This window comes from Protomyctophum bolini (assembly GCF_963924005.1).
Source record: "Protomyctophum bolini genome assembly, contig: SCAFFOLD_334, whole genome shotgun sequence".
NCBI lineage: Eukaryota > Metazoa > Chordata > Actinopteri > Myctophiformes > Myctophidae > Protomyctophum > Protomyctophum bolini.
The window spans coordinates 7,501-35,275 of NW_027665782.1; the positions used below are offsets into that span (position 1 = coordinate 7,501).

Below are 27,775 nucleotides of genomic sequence, written 5' to 3' on the forward strand. Positions count from 1 at the left end.
ACGCATAACAGATAGTGTGCATAACAGATAGTCAGGGGAGACAGTGCTCAGTGCTTTTTGTTCTCTCAAAGCCGGTAGTGAATATAACAGCATTGACTCAGCCAAAAAAACAAACAGTAATGCAATACAGTGAGGACATGAATAATAATTTGTCGGACCGATGATTCGAACTGGCGACCTCTCGGTATCAAAACCGCTGCGCTATCCACTCGGCCACGGCTGCCACTGTTATGGTGGCTACAGAGGCAGTACCATCAGGGGACCACAGGGTGGGGCCGTAGCCTAGCTATAGAGAACATTATGCCTTGATCCCGCAACTAGCTGGCTGATTGGCCAGGCCAGCATAGAGTCGGAGAGAGTCGGGAGAAGGAGGGGGATTCCCCACAAAAAGTAAATAGAGGCAGAAGAGACTGTCTTCTTAAACAATGGATGATGGAATGGATTTAATTTAGGTTTTGCGTCTTCTTCAGAGTCAGAGAGTAAAACTTATCTCTATATTGATCCTTAATCCTTGGTCCGCGGTCTCGTGTTCTTGACTGCGGCTGCGAACCCGGGCCGTTGAAACTCAAATGCGCTGCGTTATCCATTGGACCAACGAGACTACGCAATTCAAGTGATTTTTGGTAAGTTTGGCAAAAAAATATATTCTCAAATGTTAGGAAGGGACTACTGTTTGTTACTCTGAAACTGACAGGTGGGTATATCTCTATCTGTCTAGTGGATTCGTTTTTAGATCCATCAACATCTGGGGGTCACTATATTGTTGTAACTGCCGGGGACACTTGCTGGTTTTAACTTACATTATTTTGGTTTGAGGTTGATTTGTTTATTTACATTGCTTTGGGATATATTGTGAAGTGCCCTGTCACCGCACATGCACGCACCTAAACCGCTTGCTTCACGCACGCCTCATTCATTCACACAGTGACAGGAGAGAGAGAGACTACAGTATAGGTTGCAAATGCACTGCTTTTATTGTTGAATGAAAACTATGAAAAGTATTTATTCTCCATTTTTCCATAGTTTTCACGGTGTACAATCCATGCTTCCAAAGGAAATAAAAACACCCGTTGAGACCAATCCTCTTCTATTCTTTCATATCGAGGGCAGCTACAATTGTTATTATAGCTAGGTCAGTCAGTAAACACTCAATGTAACTGATTCTGTGTCAGTCAGTTATTTATTTCTTCATTTATTTAGGTAGGAACCAAAGTTCGCTAAGGCGGAACCTTTGATCGCTCGTTTCTTATAGGACATAGAAAGCGTAACACACAACAGAGACGTTAGTTTCAGTGTTTATGCATCTGCAGACAGTACAGCTGAGCTCATAGCATCAAGATGAAAGAATTCATACAAAGTAATACCAAGCCAACTCAATTTCCTCATGCAATGCAGCTACTAAGGTACAATTTTCTGACGTTTTTGTGTGTTGTTTTTGTCCGTTGAATTGTTGTGGTTAAACAGGGCTAACACAGCTAAGGGCTAACACATGTTGTTTGTCAGATGTGAGCTTTGTGTTTTATGAGGATTATGTAGCCCAAGTTTATGTATAGCCTACAGTAGTTGAAAGTAATGACGTTATCAAGACAATGTTGGAGATATTACTGTATATGTTTTGTTTATTATTTTGACTAGTGAATATTGTATTTGTGTATGTTTTTTACTATACAGTTTTCACGGTCTGGATTGAACCCAAAAAATCCTGCCAGTTCATAAACTCTCAATGGCTACACACAGGCAGTCTCCTCAATGGCTACATTGACACAGCTACACAGGCAGAATAGGCCCCAGCTCCACCTGTAGCTGTGGCAACAACGACATCATGGGTTACACAATGTTAGACGATACACTTGCAGGGCAAATACAACGGAATATATATATCAACCCTTTTGTTCAGCTTTGCACACATATCGTGTAATACTCTCATTGATCCATTTTACATGCCAGGGACCCCAGAAGCAAAGATTGGGGTTAAAAACGTTCTGAAAGAATATATATTCTAATATTTGCGCCACATTTTCGAGAAGAACATAGCAGATCTACATGCTCGTAGTGCGGCACCGCGCTATGAGCTTGTAGAATGGGTTAACAACAAGTCCCTGTGCTCCTTTGCCACACAGGCCCAGCAACTGCTTCACAGCTGACACCAGTGGCGGAAACTCCGTGGGTTCAGAGGCGCGATTGAACCCCCTGGCATTTTGGCAAAGGCGCGACTGAACCCACTGCATTTTGGCCAAATATATCTATGCACTGCAGTAAATTATGCACCCACTGACTGTCACACAGTCACATACCTTTACGAGGGGTTACAACTTACAAGATAGGTGTTGGGCCGCCGCGCATGCCGCATTCAAATGCTAATAAGGTGGCTTTTGTTCGAAAAAACAAAACTCGTTTTTTTTCACCGCTGGGGGGGGGGGTGCGTGGCTGCTTGAACCCCCTGCCGTTATAAGAACTTTCCGCCTCTGGCTGACACCTCCAAGGCTTCCTGGGTGATGGCGAGATGGAGGGATCAGTGGAAGGCAGCAGAACATCCAGGCTTCACCACTACATCAAGGATCCCACAGATGTCCATGGCCAGCCAGCACCTGCCCCGCATGGAGTGGACAACCCTCAATCGACAGGTGTGGGACGTTTCAGTACAGCAAGTGGGGTCTGACAGATGTGGCATGAGAGAGATAGAGGGAGAGATATGAACAGATTATATCATTGAAAAACATGGTTACAGTCACTACCCCTACCCCCTAGACTTAGCTTTTGATACAGACTTATAGCATGTTATGTAGACGGCACTATAATTGTATTGTATGTAGTCATAGCACGTCATAGTACATATGTATAGCATAGTATAGTATATATGTATAGTTTCATTATATAGATATTCCACTGTTATTAGTTTATGCATGTTTCATGATAAATGCTTTTATGTGATGTATTCCCATGCTTTTTTGTTCTTGCTTAATGTAAATCGCTCTGGATTAAGAGCATCTGCTAAATGCCTAAATTGTAAATTGTAGCAGGCAACTTTAGTCTAATCTCACTTTTATTTGCATTGTTGCAATGTCAACCTGTATAGTACACACGCTGCCCACGCTTGATGAGCGCACACACACACGCGCACGGCCGCACGCACGCACGCACGCACGCACGCACGCACGCACGCACGCACACACACGCACACGCACACGCACACGCACGCACGCACGCTATAATACTAAATCAAGTCAAGGTCTATGTGAGTTGTTGCCCCGCCCCCGCCCTGTGTCTTATTCTACATATTTAATACAGACACTGATGAGTGCCAGTCGAACCCATGCCGTAATGGAGGCACGTTTGTGGACGGTCTGGCATCCTTCTCTTGCGTGTGTCTTCCCAGCTACTACCGGACTGTTCTGTGAAGAGGGTAAGTTTGCTTTTTGGCATCTCTCTCTCTCTCTCTCTCTCTCTTCCACCCATCATCTGCTTTGAATATTCAATCACTTTTTTGTTTGTTTGCGTTGTTTCTCTTTTTAATTTGCGCGAACATGTCTCAACTTCCCCCACAAGTCTTTTTTTCTGCCCCTCTTGACACGCTAAAATAAACAATGTGTGCGCTGTGGGCATGTCTGTTTGGAGTGATGATGCAAAGGTTGCGTTGCGTCCATAAATCTCGCCCCCGCTATTTGATTCGTATTTCTAAACGCTCGTCTTATCTCGGCTACTATTTCATATAGTTCTGTTAATTTAACTCTTAAGAGTGCAGATGGACCCATATCCATGTGTTCATGTGTACATTAACCCGTGAGGGTCCATTTGGTTCCAAACTATCACTCATTTTCCTTTCCTTTCCTTTGTTTAAATAACTTAAGTCCATGCAGGATAACACATCGAAGAAGGTAAACTCATGATCCACGTGTCCTCCTCTCTCCCTCTCACCAGACACGGAGACTACGGATGGCACAAGTTCCAGGGTCACTGCTACGCTACTTCCCCACCAGGAAGAGCTGGGACGCGGCCGAGAGGGAGTGTCGTGTCGACGGGGCCCACCTGACCAGCCTGCTGTCCCACGAGGAGCAACACTACGTCAACCGTACGTCCCACAAACGCTAATATGGTATCCGTTTCGCATTCGGGTTCTTGGAAACGCCCCCCAGCCACTGCGAGGTTAGGTTTAGGTATGCTTTACTGAGGTTAGGTTTAGGTATAGTTTTACTGAGGTTAGGGTTAGGTTTAGGTATAGTTTTACTGAGGTTAGGCTTAGGTATAGTTTTACTGCGGTTAGGGTTAGGTATAGTTTTACTGAGGTTAGGGTTAGGGTTATGTTTAGGTATAGTTTTACTGAGGTTAGGGTTAGGGTTAGGCTTAGGTATAGTTTTACTGAGGTTAGGGTTAGGTTTAGGTTTAGGTATAGTTTTACTGTGGTTAGGGTTAGGTATAGTTTTACTGAGGTTAGGGTTAGGGTTATGTTTAGGTATAGTTTTACTGAGGTTAGGGTTAGGGTTAGGTTTAGGTATAGTTTTACTGAGGTTAGGGTTAGGGTTATGTTTAGGTATAGTTTTACTGAGGTTAGGGTTAGGGTTAGGCTTAGGTATAGTTTTACTGAGGTTAGGGTTAGGTTTAGGTTTAGGTATAGTTTTACTGTGGTTAGGGTTAGGTATAGTTTTACTGAGGTTAGGGTTAGGGTTAGGTTTAGGTATAGTTTTACTGAGGTTAGGGTTATGTTTAGGTATAGTTTTACTGAGGTTAGGGTTAGGGTTAGGCTTAGGTATAGTTTTACTGAGGTTAGGGTTAGGTTTAGGTATAGTTTTACTGAGGTTAAGGTTAGGGTTAGGATTAGGTATAGTTTTACTGAGGTTAGGGTTAGGGTTAGGTTTAGGCATAGTTTTACTGAGGTTAGGGTTAGGTATAGTTTTACTGAGGTTAAGGTTAGGGTTAGGATTAGGTATAGTTTTACTGAGGTTAGGGTTAGGGTTAGGTTTAGGCATAGTTTTACTGAGGTTAGGGTTAGGTATAGTTTTACTGAGGTTAAGGTTAGGGTTAGGTTTAGGTGTATGCTGTCAATCACAGCGACTGGCCAGTCACAGCGCACCATTTACTCAAATGCGAAACGGGAACCATATCAGCCCCACAAACAGTTGCTCTTTAAACCTTTGCATGCGTTGTCTTCGGGTCAAAAAGACTGGCCGCCAGCATGTTTACCATCAAAAGAATAAAAATAAATAGTCATGTTCTTTTGTAAATGAACTCCCTCCTTGATCATGCTATGGCTTCACGCGAAAGCATTAACCCATTTAGACCTGAGTTAAAAAACATTCACTTTGAAAGAATATATATACAAAGATTTGCGCCGCACCTGCAAGCGCGTAGCGCGTCACTCGGTTTGCGCGCTATGAGCTTGTAGATCTGCTATTTTTCAATATCCTGGGTACCGCCCTGGGTACCAGATTCAAAAAATGTCTTCTACATCCTGACAGATGTTTTGAGTTGACCAATATTTTGTAAAAAATCGATTTGAAAATTTGTTTCTATTTGAGAACATCATCTCTTTTGCCTATATAATAAATAACATAACCCAAAATAGGGTCACCAGGTTGAAAGTGGTCAAAATCAGGACACACCAGCTGCATTATTGCAGATACTGATGAATACAATAAAATAAAATCACACCTGTGTGTGTGTGTATTCTTAATTATTATACATCATCATCATCATACAGTACATCATCTCATAAACAACTGAATGTATGTGATTGGTTAGCCCATTTGCTCGTCTACATATGACGTGCATTTCTCCTTTCATTGTCAATGGCCAATAGGAGACGTGTGAGGACAAAAGCTGTATATAGACGCTGCTAGACTGTATATAGACGGTGCTAGACTGTATATAGACGCCGCTAGACTGTATATAGACGCCGCTAGACTGTATATAGACGGTGCTAGACTGTATATAGACGCCGCTAGACTGTATATAGACGCCGCTAGACTGTATATAGACGCCGCTAGACTGTATATAGACGGTGCTAGACTGTATATAGACGGTGCTAGACTGTATATAGACGCCGCTAGACTGTATATAGACGCCGCTAGACTGTATATAGACGCCGCTAGACTGTATATAGACGCCGCTAGACTGTATATAGACGCCGCTAGACTGTATATAGACGCCGCTAGACTGTATATAGACGCCGCTAGACTGTATATAGACGCCGCTAGACTGTATATAGACGCCGCTAGACTGTATATAGACGGTGCTAGACTGTATATAGACGCCGCTAGACTGTATATAGACGGTGCTAGACTGTATATAGACGCCGCTAGACTGTATATAGACGCCGCTAGACTGTATATAGACGGTGCTAGACTGTATATAGACGCCGCTAGACTGTATATAGACGCCGCTAGACTGTATATAGACGGTGCTAGACTGTATATAGACGCCGCTAGACTGTATATAGACGCCGCTAGACTGTATATAGACGCCGCTAGACTGTATATAGACGCCGCTAGACTGTATATAGACGCCGCTAGACTGTATATAGACGCCGCTAGACTGTATATAGACGGTGCTAGACTGTATATAGACGGTGCTAGACTGTATATAGACGCCGCTAGACTGTATATAGACGCCGCTAGACTGTATATAGACGCCGCTAGACTGTATATAGACGCCGCTAGACTGTATATAGACGGTGCTAGACTGTATATAGACGGTGCTAGACTGTATATAGACGGTGCTAGACTGTATATAGACGCCGCTAGACTGTATATAGACGCCGCTAGACTGTATATAGACGCCGCTAGACTGTATATAGACGCCGCTAGACTGTATATAGACGCCGCTAGACTGTATATAGACGCCGCTAGACTGTTGCTAGACTGTATATAGACGCCGCTAGACTGTATATAGACGGTGCTAGACTGTATATAGACGCTGCTAGACTGTATATAGACGCTGCTAGACTGTATATAGACGCTGCTAGACTGTATATAGACGCTGCTAGACTGTATATAGACGGTGCTAGACTGTATATAGACGCCGCTAGACTGTATATAGACCCGCTAGACTGTATATAGACGGTGCTAGACTGTATATAGACGGTGCTAGACTGTATATAGACGCCGCTAGACTGTATATAGACGCCGCTAGACTGTATATAGACGCCGCTAGACTGTATATAGACGCCGCTAGACTGTATATAGACGCCGCTAGACTGTATATAGACGCCGCTAGACTGTATATAGACGGTGCTAGACTGTATATAGACGGTGCTAGACTGTATATAGACGCCGCTAGACTGTATATAGACGCCGCTAGACTGTATATAGACGCCGCTAGACTGTATATAGACGCCGCTAGACTGTATATAGACGCCGCTAGACTGTATATAGACGCCGCTAGACTGTATATAGCGCCGCTAGACTGTATATAGACGGTGCTAGACTGTATATAGACGGTGCTAGACTGTATATAGACGCCGCTAGACTGTATATAGACGCCGCTAGACTGTATATAGACGGCGCTAGACTGTATATAGACGCCGCTAGACTGTATATAGACGCCGCTAGACTGTATATAGACGCCGCTAGACTGTATATAGACGCCGCTAGACTGTATATAGACGGTGCTAGACTGTATATAGACGCCGCTAGACTGTATATAGACGCCGCTAGACTGTATATAGACGCCGCTAGACTGTATATAGACGCCGCTAGACTGTATATAGACGCCGCTAGACTGTATATAGACGCCGCTAGACTGTATATAGACGCCGCTAGACTGTATATAGACGACGCTAGACTGTATATAGACGCCGCTAGACTGTATATAGACGCCGCTAGACTGTATATAGACGCCGCTAGACTGTATATAGACGCCGCTAGACTGTATATAGACGCCGCTAGACTGTATATAGACGCCGCTAGACTGTATATAGACGCCGCTAGACTGTATATAGACGCCGCTAGACTGTATATAGACCGTGCTAGACTGTATATAGACCGTGCTAGACTGTATATAGACCGTGCTAGACTGTATATAGACGCTGCTAGACTGTTTTTGACTATATAGAAGAGTATATTCGTCTCTAATTGTTATGCTGAATTGAACATGGTGGGCCCTATTGTAAACAAGTGTAATACTTCATGGTGTCGTCCACAGTTAACAGTTTTGTATTGAGTTGTGCTTGAAATGTACTGTAATTCTCCAATCTGTTAATAAATTCCTCAATCAATCAATCAGCACACAGCATGCTGATCCATGTCTCATTCTGTAGGATTCTGCGTGGCCGAGCCTTACAACGTGAAAACCTTTAAGCCTCTATTTGTGGACCTGAAGCTTCCGTATTCAGTGGCGAGGAATGAGCAAATCGAGATCAAGGCTGTGCTCCACAACTACGTCGACAGGGCCCTGCACGTGAGACCACTTCAAAACCTATACTGTAGCACACACACTCTGTCCTCCTTCAAAACCTATACTGTAGCACACACACTCTGTCCTCCTTCAAAACCTATACTGTAGCACACACACTCTGTCCTCCTTCAAAACCTATACTGTAGCACACACACTCTGTCCTCCTTCAAAACCTATACTGTAGCACACACACTCTGTCCTCCTTCAAAACCTATACTGTAGCACACACACTCTGTCCTCCTTCAAAACCTATACTGTAGCACACACACTCTGTCCTCCTTCAAAACCTATACTGTAGCACACACACTCTGTCCTCCTTCAAAACCTATACTGTAGCACACACACTCTATCCTCCTTCAAAACCTATACTGTAGCACACACACTCTATCCTCCTTCAAAACCTATACTGTAGCACACACACTCTGTCCTCCTTCAAAACCTATACTGTAGCACACACACTCTGTCCTCCTTCAAAACCTATACTGTAGCACACACACTCTGTCCTCCTTCAAAACCTATACTGTAGCACACACACTCTGTCCTCCTTCAAAACCTATACTGTAGCACACACACTCTATCCTCCTTCAAAACCTATACTGTAGCACACACACTCTGTCCTCCTTCAAAACCTATACTGTAGCACACACACTCTGTCCTCCTTCAAAACCTATACTGTAGCACACACACTCTGTCCTCCTTCAAAACCTATACTGTAGCACACACACTCTGTCCTCCTTCAAAACCTATACTGTAGCACACACACTCTGTCCTCCTTCAAAACCTATACTGTAGCACACACACACTCTGTCCTCCTTCAAAACCTATACTGTAGCACACACACTCTGTCCTCCTTCAAAACCTATACTGTAGCACACACACACTCTGTCCTCCTTCAGCTTCCCTATAGGATTGTGCTCAAATCTGAATGAACTGGCTCCATGTCCAGATTATAGGTTTGATTCCTCCACCCCGAGACAGTGGCCTTGTGGTCCGAGTGTCCGCCCTGAAACGGGGTTCGAAACACAATAACAACATGATGATAATAACGTCATAACAACATTATATAATCAGTAATTTAGCTGGTTCCCCCGGGACCTCGCGTGGAGAACCAGGGAGGGAAGTATATATGACTGAGCATTATTTTCAAATGGCCTAAATGTATATAGGGCTGACTGAAGTGGTTAATGTAGCCACGTTTTGTAATAATAATCAAAATGTACAAAGTAACTGGTAACTAAAGTTTTCAAATTATTGTAGTGGAGTAATACCTATACAATATCTGAGATGTAGTGGAGTTTAAAACCCATTTTGGGAGTTTTAAACATTGTTATGATTTAGCTATTGAAAAGAAATTGTTTTTTTTTTTTTAGAAATCATGAAAATGTGGTGGAAAATGTTTGAATATATATTCTTTCAGAGCGAACGTTTTTAACTCAAATCTTTGCTCGGGCCTAAATGGGTTAAGTCAAAGTATACTGTAATGTAGTGGAGTTACTGGAGTATAAGTCAAAGTACTGAAAATTAATAAAAGATCCAAAAAACTATACATAACTTCAGTAAATGTCACCAGCAGGTGCATCATGACACGAATCATGAGCATGGTGTCGGCTGGTGTTTGTTTGTTTGTCTGTCTGTTTGTTTGTTTGTCTGTACCTTCACTAAAAACGCCGGGACAACGCTCCACACGTCCCAAACTCTTCTCCCTTCTGGCTCCAAAACTATGGACTGCACTTCCCATCACAGTCAGAACTGCAGCCTCACTCCCAATCTTCCGCCCGTAGTCTGAAAACCCACCTCTTCAGACTCCACCATGGCCCGTAGCACGTGCCCTATAGCCTAGCCCCTTAGATATGCACTTTATGTAGACTTGGATAGTATTTTAGACAGACTTATAGCTCGTTACGTAGACGGCACTAGAATTGCATTTCATCTAGTCATAGCACTTTATAATACACATGTATATTGTATAATATAGTATAGTACATAATGTATAGTTGACATATAGATACTCCACTGTTACGTTCTTGGTTTATACATGATTCATGATAACTACTTTTTTTATATACCGGTATGTGATGTATTGCCATGATTTTGTTTTTGCTTAAATGTAAGTCGCTCTGGATCAAGAGCGTCTGCTAAATGCCTAAATTGTAAACAGGTGAGGGTGGTGCTGATGAAGACGGAAGGCATGTGCAGCCTCGCCTTCAGCGAGCAGTACGCGCAGGAGGTGGACGTGGCGCCCCGCTCTTCGTTGGTGGTGCCGTACACCGTCGTGCCGCACGCGGTGGGGAAGCTTCCCGTGGACGTGATGGTGCTGGTCAGTGGCATGATGGGAGGAGACCGCGTGAGGAAAGTCCTGCGCGTGGTGGTGAGTCACTGTCGGCCATTTTAAGAGCCGCAGGCCGAGTCTACAAAAGAATGTCTTCTGAATCCTATAACCGTTTTTCTGAAAAACGTGTGTTGCTACATGTGTCGGCAACTCTTTTTCATGTCAAGAACCCTCAAAATGATGCATTTGGCCACCGACCCTCCATCTCAAAATATGTTGTTCAAGTCAACACTTAACAGGGGCAACATCGCTTCAGAGTGTACATTCTAGAAGGAGAAAAAGAAGAAAAGAGTGGGCAGAAAAAGACAAAGACAAAAAAAAACAACAACCAAGAAACGAAAGTATTTACATTATTGCCGAGGGGAACAAAAACAAAACGGCTTTGGACTTCGACCATGAGAGGAGGAAGGGTGTCTTAAACTAACACAGTCTTATTATATTCAGTGCATAAAAACTTTTATTTGTTTTGGCCTCAGGTGGAGGGAGTTCAAAAGACTGAAGTTCGGAGCTTCGTGTTGAACCCGTCTGCTCTAGGGTTGCTTGGTAAGCAGATTGTACATGGCGTGCTGTTCTCTTGTCAGAGGCATGTCTTTGCTGTTAAAAGAGTGTTCATTTAACAATGAGACTCTACAAATGTAACCCAATGGTCCCATAGTTACAAACCTTACAACGTATACATGTTAAAGTTAGTATTTGACCGTGTATTGACTAAAACCCTCTAAATGCTAAATAATATAATACTCCTTATTAGTACACTACACAGATGTGATATTTAGATGAATACAAAGACGTCAAGCCTTTCTGGCTTAAATAACTTCCCGAGGGCAACTTACCAGAACATTTCCATTCCCACAATGATACAATTCCATAAACCGGTGTCTTTCATCCCTGTGTTTTTATGTACTGTAGGTAAGCAAGTGGTTCGTGTTGACAAGGTGAGGCTGCATTCAGTTGTGCCCAACTCTAAACCCGAGACGTTCATGAGTATCAGAGGTTGGTAAACATTCCTCTCCTCTCCTCTCCTCTCCTCTCCTCTTATCCTTCTGAGATGTTATTTATCACTCATTGCTCCCCCTCTCCTCTCCTCTCCTCTCCTCTCCTCTCCTCTCCTCTCCTCTCCTCTCCTCTCCTCTCCTCTCCTCTCCCAGGCAACGTGCTGGCCGACAGCATTGACAACTCCATCAGCGAGGACTCTCTGGGCCGGTTGATCCGGATGCCCGGGGGCTGTGTGGAGCAGAACCTGGCCACCATCACCCTGCCCCTAATCGCCACCCTCTATCTGGACCGGACCGACGACTGGGGCGTCGTCGGGCCGGAGCGCCGGGACGAGGCCCTCCGATACATCCGGAGAGGTGAGGGGGATGGAATGGAATGGAGGAAGACGGATCTACCAATGGGTGGATCGGAGTTACAGTTACTATACAGGCCACGTCTTTGTGTGATATGGATTTTCTTTTGGACCACTGCAACCCTAGGATCCCTGTTTTCCGAGGGGAACATTTGCCGAAGATATAGCCAATCTACAAGTACACACATTGTGTGCTTGTATAGGTCGTCTATTTTTTTGGGTGTAGAGGGGGAAAAAAAGAGCAGATCGAGTACAGAACCAACGGTTCAAGATTACTAAATATCGAGGGTTTCAGTGGTTAAATGTCTGAAAGAAAAAAACAAACATGAATTCACATATCACTGATAGTCAATGAAGCCATCTGAGATCTATGAAAAGGTTTAATATGCAACACAATTTTACACTATAATGGGGATCGAGTCCTTGCTTCATCTGCCTCTCAGCCAAGGGGTCCTTCCTTGGCCTAAAAAAAAACATTGAAGACCCCGGCCTGGTCTAGAATTGGGTTATTTTTGTTCAGACAAATTAATATCCACGCTGTCTTCATCCCCAGGCTATGAGAAGCAACTGGCGTACCGTAAAAGCGATGGCTCTTACCCTCCGTACCAGAAGCAAGGCGCCAGTACATGGTAATGTCACGACATTACATTACATTTACATTGTAGGTAATCCCGCTAATGCTCATCAAGGACCGTGGAGTTGGAGCTCTGATTCTAGTACCACTGTATACGTTTGTTTTTGAGTAGTTGGTGCGCTTTGCATATCATGTCCAGATGCACAGAGTTCATGGCGCCTCCCATAAATCTTTTGCCACCTGTGGGTGTCCAACACTTCCAACAGGAACGTTACACTGATGAGTGGCGATCCTCTCATCAGGGGGTCGCGAGACATATGGCCAAAGCATTTCCCGGGGGTCCCCAGCCAAAAAACGTTGAGACGAGAACCCCTGGGCTATAGGGGATATTTCTCATTATTTTAACGGGCTTAAAAACAGGAAAAGAGAGAATGAGAGAGCTTTACAACATTAAGCCAACTATTAGCCAGGGCATTATTTTGTGAATGGCAGTCACAATGTGGGACAGGGTCTCAATTTGTGGGACAGCTAAAGAGTATTGGTAATGAGGGACTGTCCCACGCAAAGAGGGACATCTGGTCACCCTAAGTTGAAGCTGGAAACCGAAAGCGCTGAAACGCAAGGTGCGGCGCAGGGAAGAGGAGTTCTACTAATTAGTACCTCCACATCATATAGAAGTGCATGGCAGAAAGGTGCTGGGAGGTAAAAAAAAAACACTTTCTGTGGACACCGACTGGTTCATGGCCCCTTAGAGGTTATTTTAGGTGAAATGCAGTAGACATGATTGAATGCAATAACCCTGTGGTGTCCCTATTCCTCGAAAACCTTTGAAAAATGTCAAAACGTTTTAGAATTCTAAAGAATTGTGTTGATTTTGTTCACATTCTTCAAAAATAGCAGATCTGCAAGCTTCGAACACTTCACTCTGCAATGTGTTGCGAGTCTACAGTACTCTATGGGCTGTATCTGCTATTTCTCGTACAATGAAGTATAGGTCTTATTAACATACAGTACAGTACAGTAGTTTATTTTAAAAAGGAAACTTCAACTTCATGTACTATACACAAAACACACACCTTTCTTACATAACAGATTGTTAGTGCTACTTTTTTAAAATCAGTTGCATCCCTGTCGGTATCTCTTCTTTCACTCGTCTTTCTTACATACCAGATCGATAGAGCTACTTTTTAAATCTGTTGATATATCCCTCTTGATATATAAATGAGCAAATAACCAATTATGGACGGTATATGACATGAATACTGTCTAAGTGAATCATGGATGGAATAATGAAAGCATGAATTCCTTTCCCGACGGCTTCAGGATCACTGCCTACGTGGTGAAGGTGTTCTCCATGGCTTATTCCGTCATCGGTGTGGACGAGCGGCAGGTGTGCGACGCTCTGCTCTACCTGCTCAAACACAAACGGCAGCCTGGGGGGAGTTTCAAGGAGGACAACCCAGTCTACAGCACCACCATGATCGTGAGAGACGCCTGGCGCGCACACACACACACACCACACACACCACACACACACACACACACACACACACACACACGTCAGATCCCCAAATTGTAGCCAAATGCCGTACACAAGTCGTTGCCCAAACGCACCCGTATACGGGCCATTTTGGAACCCACTCAAGGACTCTTTGAGACCCACTGGCGTAGCAGAGTGTTCCCAGTGAGCCAACACGCACAGTATAGCAGCACCCCGACTCTGCTTGACCAGAACGGAACAGAGCCTTCATTAGTATCATCGGTAACACCTGTGAAGGAAGTATGGGGAAGGGGCCCAAGCTCTTTCCAAAATGGCGTGTATATGCATAGAGCCCAAGGGGCCGCAGTGAGGCTTTCCAACGTTGAAGCGCGGGGCCCTAGCGGTAAGAGGAGGGACTGCGGACGGCGGACCCCGTGGATTCATGACGAGGAAACCCCCGTGCAGCTGGGCTTTAACATTGAGCTGCTCGGTTGCACGTCCGCATTTGGGCACCAAAGTTTGGCGCCCAAATGCCGGAAATGCTCCCAAAAAGGCGGAAGGAAGTAGTGCTTCAAAACGCCACTGAGCAACTTCCACTGACATGAATAGCGGAGGGTGGCGGAGCTTCTATCCTTTTAATGCTCTATGACGGAGCCCATTGTGAAGACCCGTCTGTCCGGTGTGTGCGTGTTTCCCGCAGGGCGGTCTTCGAGGCACAGAGGCAGAGACCACTCTGACGGCCTTCGTCCTCATAGCGCTGGCAGAGGCCAAGGAGGCCGGCATCCGGTGCAGCCGAGACCCTGCTGTAAACGTGGAGGTACTGAAGGCTGACACACTGTTGGCCACGTGAAACGCACAGATTCATGTATGAATGCATTTATGCACGTGTTGTGACTTTATATATTGTCAATGACTTACTGTCAATGAGGGGGTGGAGTAGGAGTAGAGTAGCTGCTCTATAGTGGACAGTTTGAGGGTCCAATGGAGTTAACACATTTAGTACATAAATCGTCTGGAAACATCATAAGGATTGGAACCGAGAGGTGCCTTGGACGTCTGTGGACGTCCTAGCGACGTCCAAACGACACGGGGCGAGATATGAATATTCAGAATTATTCCTATTTTTATTTTTTGCATTTCGCTTTTCGCTTGCCGTATGCTAACGCTCTGTGCAACTATTAGCTTGTCATTGACTCCCATGTTAGCGCGGCGGAAAGAATGACTCGTATCTCCTGATCCAGGGCGCTCTCCGTGGTGATGAATGGATCGATATGGTGCCGCTTCATTTCTGCTCCTCATCCGTCTCTCCCGCAAAATATGAACTCTTTTTGGAGCGTATATAAATATATTAAGATGATCGGGGATTGTGAGGTCAAGTCAACTTTTTTAAGAAAGTGTTTCCGGTTCATGGCTTTCAGAGTAAAAGCACTCAGACAAATCCGGCACCCCGGAGCTTCTATTTTGATGCACTTCCGGCACTTAAAGGTTAATAGGTTGAGTTAGGTGGTTTAAAGCGACGAAATATGTATACCGGTATATTATGCATATATGTGTGGAAGGAGGGCTATCGAAGCTTGAATCATGGCTTGTCACAAACGACTCTCTACAAAGCAACCATGTCTTGTCTGTAGAAACCTATACCAATATATGCTATTCTGTAATTATTAATATGATGATGATTCTATACGGTCCACCTATAGGAATCCACCCTGAAGACCGTCGAGTACCTGCAGAGAAAACTCCCCTCGCTGACGAGACCTTACAGTGTGGCCATCGCATCCTACGCCCTGTCTATGTTTACACAGCTAGACGTTGTGCCCCTGAGATATGCGTCTACTGGTATGCACGCACGCACGCACTCACGCACTCAAGCACGCACACAGTCACACAGTTTTGGAAAAAGTACTATACATATATTTTACTTAATAAGTGAACGTATCAATACTGCAAGAATGTGGAAATAGTCTGTTGTGCTGCGTTCACACGGGGCAGATGCAAAAGATACAAAGATGCAAAGCTACACAGCATAATATGTAGCCATTGCAGTTTTTGGAGCGGCTATACAAACGTCGAATGTATCTTAGTATCTTCATTTATTTGTTCCAAAAAACAGACTACATACAGAAGAAACACCCCTAACCCATAAAAACATGAGTTTTTACAATAAACGGTTACCGTTACCTAATGGTACCGAAGCTGGGGTTACAACACAGCTGCCTCATTATACAGTTAAGAGACTCATTCGAGCCGACACAAATTCGTGCATCAAGTTTCTCGGTAAGGCATGAAAAGTGTATATAGAATAACTCACTTGCACTCCTCCACCTTGGTTCTTTCAACAATATACAGTACGCATGCAACCATTATAAGCAACCTGCAGTTTATACAATGCTCGCTTTCGTGAACTTTAAGTCGCAGCATGCTCTGAAGAGATTTACTTTTACCTCAAGTGTACATGAGTGAAATGTCCTCCCCAGCATGTTTGCTTGAGCATATAGTCCTATATGGCACTGCATGCCTATACAGATCCTTATCATCAGACAGTTGGTCAGTTATCAGATACTTAGCTTTACTGCAGATGGATGCCGTTCAGATAAATGGAATTAAATAATAATAATAATGAATTGCATTTTTTTAGCGCTTTTCCAAGTGCTCAAAGCGCTTTACAATGGTTCATTCATTCATACATTGGGAGGTGAAGCGGCGAACAGTCGACGCCAGCGTCCTCACTTCCCACCCCCAATCCAACCCTTGATGCTGAGTGTCAAGCAGGGAGGCACTGGGTCCCATTATTTATTATATATTATTTTGGTATGACCCCGGCCTCCCAGTCTCAGGGCGGACACTCTAACCACAAGGCCACTGAGCTGAGGAGGAAAGGAGAGGTCTTTATCCCCTCTCGTCCTGCAGATCATTAGTACGCTCTTTTTGCCGTTTGATATCAAACGCTATACCCCTAATTCAGAGCATATACTAATTAGCAGCTGTTGAAAGCCAGCACTACCGGGAGAAAGTATTGCAAAAGTCATCAGCGTACATTAGATGGTTCAACGGGGAGTTACTGTAGTTACTGTATTTAGCTGAAAAGATAAAAGATTAAATGGGGGCTGGCGAGAGTAATCCCCCTTACCAGACCCCGTTACCTACAGCAAAAGGAGCCGAAACCCCATGCACTTCCCCATCTAAACCTGCATGCTGGTTAGCATGCCATAGGATGCTGTAAGAACGGCCAAAACCAACTATAACAGAGGAATTCTGGCTTCTATATTTATCAACCACTTCTTTTATTTAGAGCATAGATGCCTAGGTCAGTCAGTCAGTACCATGTTTATAGCCTTAAGCCCAAACTGATTGTCAGTGGTATTAAAAAAAAAAAAAAAAACTTAATCTATCTAATACAATCTTTTTCGAGGACCTTGGAAAATACGCTGGCTGGAGCAATAGGTCTGTAATTATCCAAGATCCCCACTTTTCCTGCCTTGTCCTTGACAACCGTTGCCAGTCCAGAGTAACAGACAATTCATAGAGTGTGGCAGTGAACCATGTGTCATGAGACCAGTGAAACATAATGGAAAGCAGAACGGCAACCTTAGGGCTGGCATGTTTGAGACGCTCTGCAGTTGTCCGATAGCTGTGCTATAGCTTGGAGAACCTCATTGGCACTTTCAGGAAGTCCCGATTTCCTTAGTGGCTTCACGAAATATCTGTTTGACTGCCCCCCCCCCCCCTGGTACGGACAGACACCCACATCTTACCGCCTTGCTCCTCATGTCTCCCCTCCCTCTCTCTGTGCTCCAGACCACAGCCACTGGCCCGACAGTGAGAGCCGCTGGTTCACGCTGGAGGCCACGGGGTATGCCCTGCTGGCTCTGGTCAAGAGCGGCCACATGGAAGAGGCAGCCGCGGCCTTCAACTGGCTCAACGAGAACCGTGGCCTGGGAGGAAGCTTCGGTCCCACGCAGGTATATACGTCACCCGGCACCACCGCACACTAGAATGGAGAGAACAAGAGAACGCAAGGTCGAATTTCCGACTTGAGACTTTTAGTGAGTAAGTTACGTGTAGTGAGTAAGTCAAGTTTATTTTGTAGAGCACCTTGCGCAGACAATCGCAGTCAAACCCATTTTGTGGCGGGAACCCCCTTTTGGTGTTAGCATTATGTTATGCTTTAGCTATTTAAAAATAGTAGATCTACAAGCTCATAGCTACGAGCTTGTGGGTCCCCAAATTATTTTCAAAAAATAAATTAAAAAAACATTTTTTTTTCAACTGAATGGCTGGAAAATAGAAATTCCCGAGACATTGCCAAAGCATTTCAAGGTTCAAGGTTGTCTTTATTTGTCTAAAAAGGTAGGTGGCTAGCGCACATCCAGTTCCTGTCTGGTGCTGGACTAAGGTAAGTACAGTGAAGAGAGGAGAGTCCGCACACAGGTTTGCTCCAAGGTGTTTGCTTTTTATTCAGAACACCATAAATATGACACAACGTTTCGGCCGTGAACGGCCTTCATCAGGTGATAATCGGCAGTATAATTATGTGACAACTCCCTTTTAAACCCAGTCGTCACATCACGTGACTGATGACGACTGCATGGGCAGGTGATTCACTAACACCAATAAGTGACATGACAATATAACAATAAATATGAACATGAATAACCACCACAGCAAGCAAGTTTACAATAAGGCAACACAGTTTCAAAAGAACAGTTTCAATAAAACTTGCTGTTTTTTTTGCTTGTTACAGACCGTTTTAGTATTTTTTAAATACATTTTTTTTTTTATATTTTTTATATATTAGATTTTGCATTTTTTTTGTTTGTTTTTAAGATTTAAAAAGCTTGGAAGAAATTTGTCGTGGAGACAGAGTCACAGCTGCATACAAATAACAGACAAGTTCACATACGAAAAGGAAAAAACACCATGAAACTCCCAACATACACAAAACAAAAGATATTGCACACAAAAAAGTGCTTTTGGCAATCCCTGAATCTCTTGAGTCAGTAAAGTGCATTCGGCAATCTCTCATTGAGCATTTTGATTGACAGGGGAACAAAGGAGTGTTTAAATCTATTATACACACACCGTGGAGTTCTATACTGTACCTCCTACCGGAGGGCATTATAGCTCGTACTCTCGGGACGGTACAACACATGCAAAGGGGTCTGATACAATATTATTCCGAGCTTGTCTCAACACTGCTTGTTCAAAGATGGCCTGGGGAGTGATAGGAGCAAAAACGTTGAGAACCCCCTGCAGTATGTGACATGCCTATCTATTTATGTCTCTCTTGCCTCCCTGTCCCCCTGTCCCCCGTCCCCTCAGTCCACCATGGTGGTTCTCCAGGCCCTCTCAGAGTACTCGGCCAACAAGGCGTCTCAGGAGGAGACCAGCCTGTTGGTGGACGTCCGGGTCCCCGGACGCAGGGAGGTGACCTATGCCTTTGATGCACACACGTTGTACGTGGCGCGTTCCTCCAAGGTAACTGCATGGTGTTCCACATAAAAGAATATTGTGTTCCAAAGAAAGTTATGCTTTAGCTATTGGAAAATAGCAGACCTACAGTCATCCCTATCCCGTCTCCAAATGGTGCAAAACGCGGCTGCCAGACTCCTGACTGGCACCAGGAGACGAGACCATATCACCCCTGTCCTTGCCTCTCTCCACTGGTTGCCGGTCCGGTTCAGAATACAATTCAAAACACTTCTCTTCACATACAAAGCACTAAACGGACTGGCCCCCTCCTACATCTCTGACCTCCTCTATTCCACCTCCATCAGGACCCTCAGGTCAGCAGACAGTCGACTCCTAAATGTCCCAGTGACAAGGAAGAGGCTCAGGGGCGACCGAGCCTTTGCTGTCGCAGCCCCCAAAATTTGGAACAGCATCCCACTCGCTGTTAGATCTGCCCCCTCCACTGAGAGTTTTAAGTCTAGGCTCAAAACTTTCCTCTACTCACAAGCCTTCCAGTCCCCCTAATTTTACTCTTGCACTTTATACATAGGATTTTATTTTTATTGTTTCACTGATGTATTGTATTGCACTGTATTGTATTGTTTTCTTTGACCTGTGAAGCACTTTGGTACGATGAGAGTCGTTTTTAAATGTGCTATACAAATAAAATTGATTTGATTTGATTTGATACAAGCTCATACGAGTTTGTAGGTCTGCTATTTTTGAAAAATCCAAGAACGACTGACATAGAAACATGGCTTTTTCAGAAAACTGTCCGGATGTAGAAGACATTTTTAGAATCTGATCTCAGGTCAAAATGGGTGCTTGTATTTGGAGCGACTTACGATGGATGAACAGGGGCAAGGATTCCGACAGTGGTTGATTGACATGTCTGAACATCATTTCCTTCATCTGAGTTTTCTATTGGAAGAACAACAGTGCTTTAAAGGAGCATTCAGTGATTTGGACCCACCGGTCCGCCTCGGTAACAAGATGTGCACATGCACGCACTACAGTGGGGTGACACACGACAGGCCAACAGCACACACACCAAGGCCCGCTCCCGCTCGATCATGATTGGCGGGAAAGGCCCCTCTCTATCCTGATTGGATGAAGGCTTTGCCACCTAGTCCTAGTCCTTAATTAACCCCAGGGGTTAACTGAGGACAGGGTGGAACTCGTTATATGGTCAGCACACTTCTATAGTAGCGAGGATTATCACAACAAAACCAAAAAAGAAGTGATGTTTGAATTAAGTGAAATCACTGAATATACCTTTTAAATCTATGTTCTCCTCTTGTCCTTGTTCTTACTTATAGGTGCCTCTTGGCGAAAACCTTGAGATAGAGGCTCGAGGAATTGGACAGGGAATACTTGAGGTATGATCTTTTAAAAAATATATATATTCCAGGTTTGGCATAGATTGTGATTATATACATTTTATTATATAGTCACCACACTGCTGTCACTAGAAAAAGACAATTCCAACTCCATCTATGGAACTGCAGAATCACTTCAGTGATTCTGTGCATCTATACATCTTGTTCATGATGATTATACTGATTGGTTATCTTCCCTGACAACATGGTAATTGGTAACAGGTGGTGACCTACTACAACCAGGTGCACGACGTGGACGAGAATAGCACCTGTGCAAACTTTGAACTGAGTGTTGCCATTGAAGAATCCAGTCGTAAGAAACCTTTAACCCATTTTGACCTGTAAGCGATTCTACAATGAATGTCTTCTAAATCCCGACAGTTATCTGAAAAACCCCATGTTTCTCTATGTCAGTGGTTCTCAAACATTTTCATGTCAATTAATAAAATTATATGTAAATGGCCGCCGACCCCCATCGGAAAATATGTTGTTCCAGGGACCCTCCAGAAGCAAAGATTTGAGTTAAAAACGTTCGCTCTGAAATAATATATTCAAAGATTTGTGCCACATTTTGTGGCGCGCTACGACCTTGTAGATCTGCTATTTTTCAATAGCTAACTTATACCATAATGTTTAAAACACCAAAAGCTGCAATCCTCAACTTATGTTAGAGAATACAACTTTATTTTGACCAATTTGTATGGTAGAGTATGTTAATTCAATGTTATATAACTAACACAACGGCGGGTGGTTGTAGTTGGCCTACACTGCTCTGCTTTGAGAAATGTATAATTAATCTGTATTAGCTTTTTAGCAAATGCCGGCGTTTGCATCTCGGATAGGACGAAAAGGTTATTTATTGCAGCTTTTTTAACACTGAACATTATACAATGTACACGGGAATGTGCACTCAAGTTGCCAGAAGAATTAGGTTTCCTTACCTTGGACGATGAAGCAATTTGTTTCGCTGTTTTTATCCCATCTTTATAGAGAGACATCCTGCAGATGTGGTGAAATCGTACGAGATCACCATCCGTGTGAGGTGAATAGTTCTTCTGTGTGTTTTGTTTTTGTACACGTTACACCATCTTATAGAAAGGAAGAAACATACATTAATGCATATGTTTCTGTACAGTCACACAGTTAACGCCACATCTACTGTTTTCTACTGTTGGCAATTAGAAAAGTTGAATTGGAATAGTTTCAAGTTTAGCATCTTGCTCAGGGGAACTTGCAATCCGCTTTAAAGGAGAACTTTACCCAAATTTAACATGAATCCTATTCTGTTGTGAAAATCGGACATAAACATTTCCCAGTGCATTCTGTACATTTAGAGCTCGCTCTGGACCAGTCCAAGCTCTCTACTCTCTACTGTTTTGTCATATTTTCAACCTGTTCTCCTCACAATGAAAAGTTTTCGTTTTTAACACCTGCTGCTGAAGTTCCTTTTGACGGCGTATGTATTCCTCCGCCACAGAGCGTTGGCGCCAAGAGATGTCAGAATGGTGGTCCTGGATGTCAGTCTCCCTACTGGATTCACTCCGGAGAATTCTGACCTGGAGATGGTAAGAAAAAAAGAACACACTACTACTGCCTCTTATGTCTGTAATGGTAGACACTAGGTGGCTTATGGTGTACACATGTGTGTCTGTGTGTCTGTGTGTGTGTGTGTGTGTGTGTGTGTGTGTGTGTGTGTGTGTGCGCGCGCGCGTGTGTGTGTGCGCGCTCTCTCAGCTGACCAACTCAGTGGATCGCTACATCAGTAACTTCCAGGTTGTGGACAACCTGAGTGACAGAGGCTCCCTCATCATTCACCTCTTCAAGGTAATAAAGGAAATGGCAGATCTACAAGCTCACAACACTTCACATTGCAACACTTCACAATGAGCTTGTAGATCGGCTATTTCCGCCACACAAAATGATGACACATAGGGCTGTATTTTGCTGTACTGTTCAACAACCATGGAGGGGTGCACTCGGAAATAAAAGTCCATATTGTTTTTATTTTATACATGCATCATATTGACATATGCAGCCTGCACATCCCAATATGGAACATTATGACTCTATAATCAAACAGGGCTTACATCAACATTTGGGTGTACATATGTTAATTAAATGCACATTTATTAGGTTACCTTGTTGATCCCAGAGGGCAAAATGTAGTGTAAATGTAGTTTGCCCCGACCCTCCCCATGGTCTCGAGTATATTTCCAAAATGGAGATCGTCTCAGTAACAATTTCTCCACGTACTCTGCATGCTACTTGTTCCATAACCTACTCTCAGGTGTCCTACTTGTGCAAGGTTCAAGGTTGTACTTTATTGTCTCATCTTGTGTATACAGGTACATAAGAGTCCAACTTATGTTTGTCTATTCTGACAATGCAGCAGCATAGATAACATCAAACAGCAACCATAGCAACAGAAAATGGATAGTATAAAGAGTTTCCCTGTAGGAACAAAATTAGTGTTCCGTCACCTACACAGCAGGGGTTCTCATTTCAACTCGTGGGTCGCGACCCCTCGGGGGGTCGCCAAATTCTTCTTATTTTTTTGCAACTGAATGGCTGGAAAGTAGAAATGAAGAGTTTACATATAGTACACGCATACACCTTCCCTGGTTTCAGTGTTTATTCATGGTGTATTGTCTCTATTATTAAGGTTATTGTAGCACTACATTTATATTGGGGGGTCGGGAGGGGGACGGGGCAGGGCGGGGGTCCCGAGACATTGCCAAAGCATTTCCCGGGGGGTCCCCCGGCCCCCCAAAAAAAGGGTCGAGAACCCCCTGACCTACAGTACTGTACACTGTACTGTACTCTCTCAGGTGTCTCACAGGGAGCCAGAGATCCTGACCTTCAGGCTGCAGCAGAACTTCAAGGTCGGCCTCCTCCAGCCCTCCTCGGTCACCGCCTATGAGTACTATAATCCGGGTGAGTTCCATTCAAAAATACGCAGATAATATTGTTTATTAACCAACTTGTCTGGAACCTTAACATCCCTATTCTGACCTGAGATCAGATTCATACGAGGTTTCCACTGGACACACACTGGTCTGATGAACCCATTCTGACTTGAGATCAGATTATAAAAATGTCAGTCGTTCAAAAATAGCAGACCTACAAGCTCGTAGCGCGCCACTCGGTGGCGCGCTATGAGCTTGTAGATCTGCTATTTTTCAAAAATCACCAAAATGGGTGCCCGCCCAGAATGGGTTAACATCCCTATTCTGGGGGAACAACCAGACCGTCCCGACTGTCCTCCGAGGTTGGATATACAGTAGATGTAGTAGTATTAGATGTACAGTAGCTATGCTGGATAGTTTGATGCGAGGTTACATACTCCGTGGTGGGAAATAATACAAGTAGTACGGTATTATGATACACGAGAACTATATTGTATTTTTGTAGACGAGGCAAACTAATATTATTATATTACTAATATTATGTTTATGCCGTTTGCTTTGACGGTATAATTGATTGAACATGCACTCCGTAATGTTATGACTTGATTTGGGTGTGTTCTACAATAAAGTGTTTGTGTTGATTATTGTGTCATTTGTTTGTATGTGTAAACTTATTGAAACATTATTGTGCTATAAAAAGGTCTTATTTTCCCTTCATCTTTATCCTTTTTAGTGTAGTTATATTTGTTAACTATAATTTGATTAATACACGATAATCAACACTGACACTTTATTTCACACACCCAAATCAAATCATAGTTTTGAATCAATTATTCAATCAAAGCAAACGGCATAAACAACAACGAACAAATAACGAATCCAGGAGCTTGTAAAATAGACTTTGTACATTCAAATTCAAACTGTATTTTTATAGTTACATTTACACTAATTGTTTGACATTATCCAGAGACGATGAAATAAAAAATTTAACCTTTTTTTTGTGTGACCTGGGTCAATTTTAATGCTTAACCCATTCAGACCTGGAACGCATCTGTGTCACCTTAGCTTTTAACCACTTTATTTTAAACTGAAAAAAAAAAAACAGGTCTAACCAAATAGGCTATACAGATAATTCTGAGAGTCCTTAACATGAAAACGGTTTGAGCACCACACGAATTAGAAGATATTTGTAGAGACTCTGGTCTCGGATCTCAACGTTGCCCCCTACTGTCCTGCTGTCCTCCTCAGACCACCGCTGCAGTCGCATATACAACCCCAGGGAGGACCGGGAAGAGCTCTCTCAGATCTGCAGGGACAACGTCTGCCGCTGCACACAGGGTTTGGCTCAAATTAATAACAATTTTCGGAAAGATTTGAGGCACATTTTAACGATTTTAAAAAAAAATAGCAGACCTACAAGTCGAGTGCCGCGCTATATGAGCTTGTAGATCTGCTATTTTTCCAATAGCTAAATTATAACATAATGTACCACCAAAAGGGGTTCCCGTTCAAAATGGGTTAAGGCTTTGATTCGGTCTCATTTATCGCAGTGGTTTGATTAAGAAACAAATTGGAACCCCGATCTAATTTATATTGTAAAAGTGGCTCAGTGTTACTTTAACTCTGAGTTGATGTTTGTCTGAGCATTTTGTTCTTGTGCTTCTATAGGTGACTGCTGTGTCCTCAACAGCAAAACCTTCACTTCTGAAACCATACAAGCATTCGCCTGCAAGACCTTACACCATGGTACGTTGGCACGCACACACGCACACACACACACTGACACACACACACACACACACACACGCCGCCATAGAGTTTCTTGACGAGTACTGTCTTTAATATCTGGTAATCTTCTATAGTCTATCAGGTCAAAGTGCTGAGCGTCAACCAGAGTTACTACGACAAATATGAAATGGAGATCACTTGGTTGATCAAGTTGGGTAAGTCTGCCACACACACACACACACACACACACACACACACACACACACACACACACACACCCTCTGTCAGGTTTACCTAACGTAAGACCGAGATTGCAGTTACTAAAGATTTTTGGAATAATCCCTCAGGTCTTCCCCATATCATGTCCTCATTAAGCAACCGGTTGAAGACCCCTGTGCTTTATTTTTGTACTCATTCCACAGTCTGTCTGCTTCCTATCTGCTCTCTCTATTCCCTATGCTATAGTCTCGCGTCTAGCCAGACAACTATCGCACAATCGCCAGAATGCTACGTATTTAGGGTCTGGAACCAGTTCTGCAAGAGCCAAGTAACTTTTGGAAGGGCGACTGTGGCTCAGGAGGTAGAGCAGGTCGTCCAACGATCCGTGGGTCGGCGGTTCGAATCCCGGCTCCTCCTCCTGTCCACATGTCGAAGTGTCCTTGGGCAAGACACTGAACCCCACATTGCCTCCAATGAGTCGGTCGGTGTGTGAGCTCGCCACCATCGGTGTGTGAATGTGGGGAAGTGAGGACGCTGGCGTCGACTGTCCGCCGCTTCACCTCCCAATGTATGAATGAATGAACCGTTGCAAAAGCGCCTTGAGTAGACACGTAGTGCATAGAAAAGCGCGATAAAAATGCAATTCAGTTATTATTACGAGCGGGAGATTCATGTTATTTGTGCGCGGATATAGTTTAGCACAGAAAACTATCATCGAATCAACACCGACAAAACTAGTGGAATAAGAAATAATGCAGAAAACAAACTAGCCACCTTAGCTTCAACGCTGTTTTGCTTTGAGTAGGACGTGTTTTGCCGCTGCACCAAGTGAAGGGGATGTGCGTCACATCCGCTTTCTCGCTTTACTCATGGAAAGAGCTTGCGTTCTCCAGGCTGTAAATGGCAAAAGAGGCAACAGTCTGGCCACGTGAGACTTATACTCTCTCCCTAACCTCTCCCTTCCAGGTGAGGAGGCCGGGGTGGAGGCGGGCCACAGAAGAGTCTTCATGTCTAACGGAGCCTGCAGGGAAGGCCTGAGTCTACAGGAGGGCTCCCGGTATCTCATCATAGGCCCCAAGGAGGACTTGTGGAACATAGACACCAGCAGCAGGTGAGAAGGATGTTGAACCCTGGTTTACTTTGGAGGAGGAAACGTTGCTTGACAGAAATTGTTTATTTCTCAGTGACAAATGTAAAAAATAAATTATTACACACACGGTGGCAGTGGCTCAGGGGTCACTTGGCAAACGGAATTAGGCTCCCAGTTCGATCCTGGGCTCCCCCCAGAGAGCGAAATGTCCTTGAGCAAGACGCTCCTTATTGCTCCCGATGAGAAGGTAGGGGCGGCGGCCTTCCATGGTTTCCTCCGCCATTGGTGTATATATGAATGTGTGTGTGTGAATGGGTGAACATTCACCCAATCTATGTAAAGCGCCTTGGATAAAGGTGCCATGTGAAACGCACCGTTCATTTACCATTTACACACGCACACATGAACGAACTCACGCATGTTGCGCGCGCACACACACACACACACACACACACTTAACACTTACTCGCGCTTTCACTCTTGTCAGGTTGAATTACATGCTGGGGAAGAACACCTGGGTTGAACGCTGGCCTTTAACCGCGGAGTGCTCCGGCGACCACGGCCTCCAGGCCAAATGCACCGCCCTGCAAGAGGCTGCGGAGGCGCTGTCGACCACAGGCTGCGGGACATAGACGACATGTCTGCACTCGCCAGACATGTCAGTCACTGTGTATGTGGATCATGTTGTCCTATAGCTCTCTTTCTAAACACCAGTCTCTGTCTATGTGGGCCTATAATTCAGTTTCTTTCTGGATTTTAGTCTTCCATATGGTGTCTTGAAAAGCGTACGTTTTTGTTTTTTTATCACACACTGTGAAATATTAAGCTGTTATTTTTTGCCCTAATGACTAAAGGAGTGCACCTGTGTGGTGTCATAAAAGAG

General features: G+C 44.1%; 1 protein-coding gene across 1 annotated transcript; it reads left to right on the forward strand.

Annotated features, from left to right (window-relative positions):
• Positions 1-2,604: 2,604 nt before the first annotated feature.
• On the forward strand, positions 2,605-27,775 carry LOC308312162 (venom factor-like). The gene is made up of 25 exons (XM_080794557.1): positions 2,605-2,624; positions 3,289-3,403; positions 3,919-4,069; positions 8,252-8,391; positions 10,547-10,756; positions 11,194-11,260; positions 11,627-11,710; positions 11,866-12,069; positions 12,619-12,694; positions 13,963-14,122; positions 14,820-14,936; positions 15,820-15,958; positions 17,918-18,081; positions 19,442-19,597; positions 20,890-20,949; positions 21,172-21,262; positions 21,940-21,991; positions 22,427-22,514; positions 22,684-22,773; positions 23,778-23,883; positions 25,104-25,193; positions 25,524-25,601; positions 25,718-25,798; positions 26,769-26,913; positions 27,380-27,775. The coding sequence occupies exons 3-25, from the start codon at positions 3,934-3,936 to the stop codon at positions 27,522-27,524; spliced, it is 2,679 nt and encodes an 892-aa protein (XP_080650683.1). The 5' UTR covers positions 2,605-2,624; positions 3,289-3,403; positions 3,919-3,933; the 3' UTR covers positions 27,525-27,775.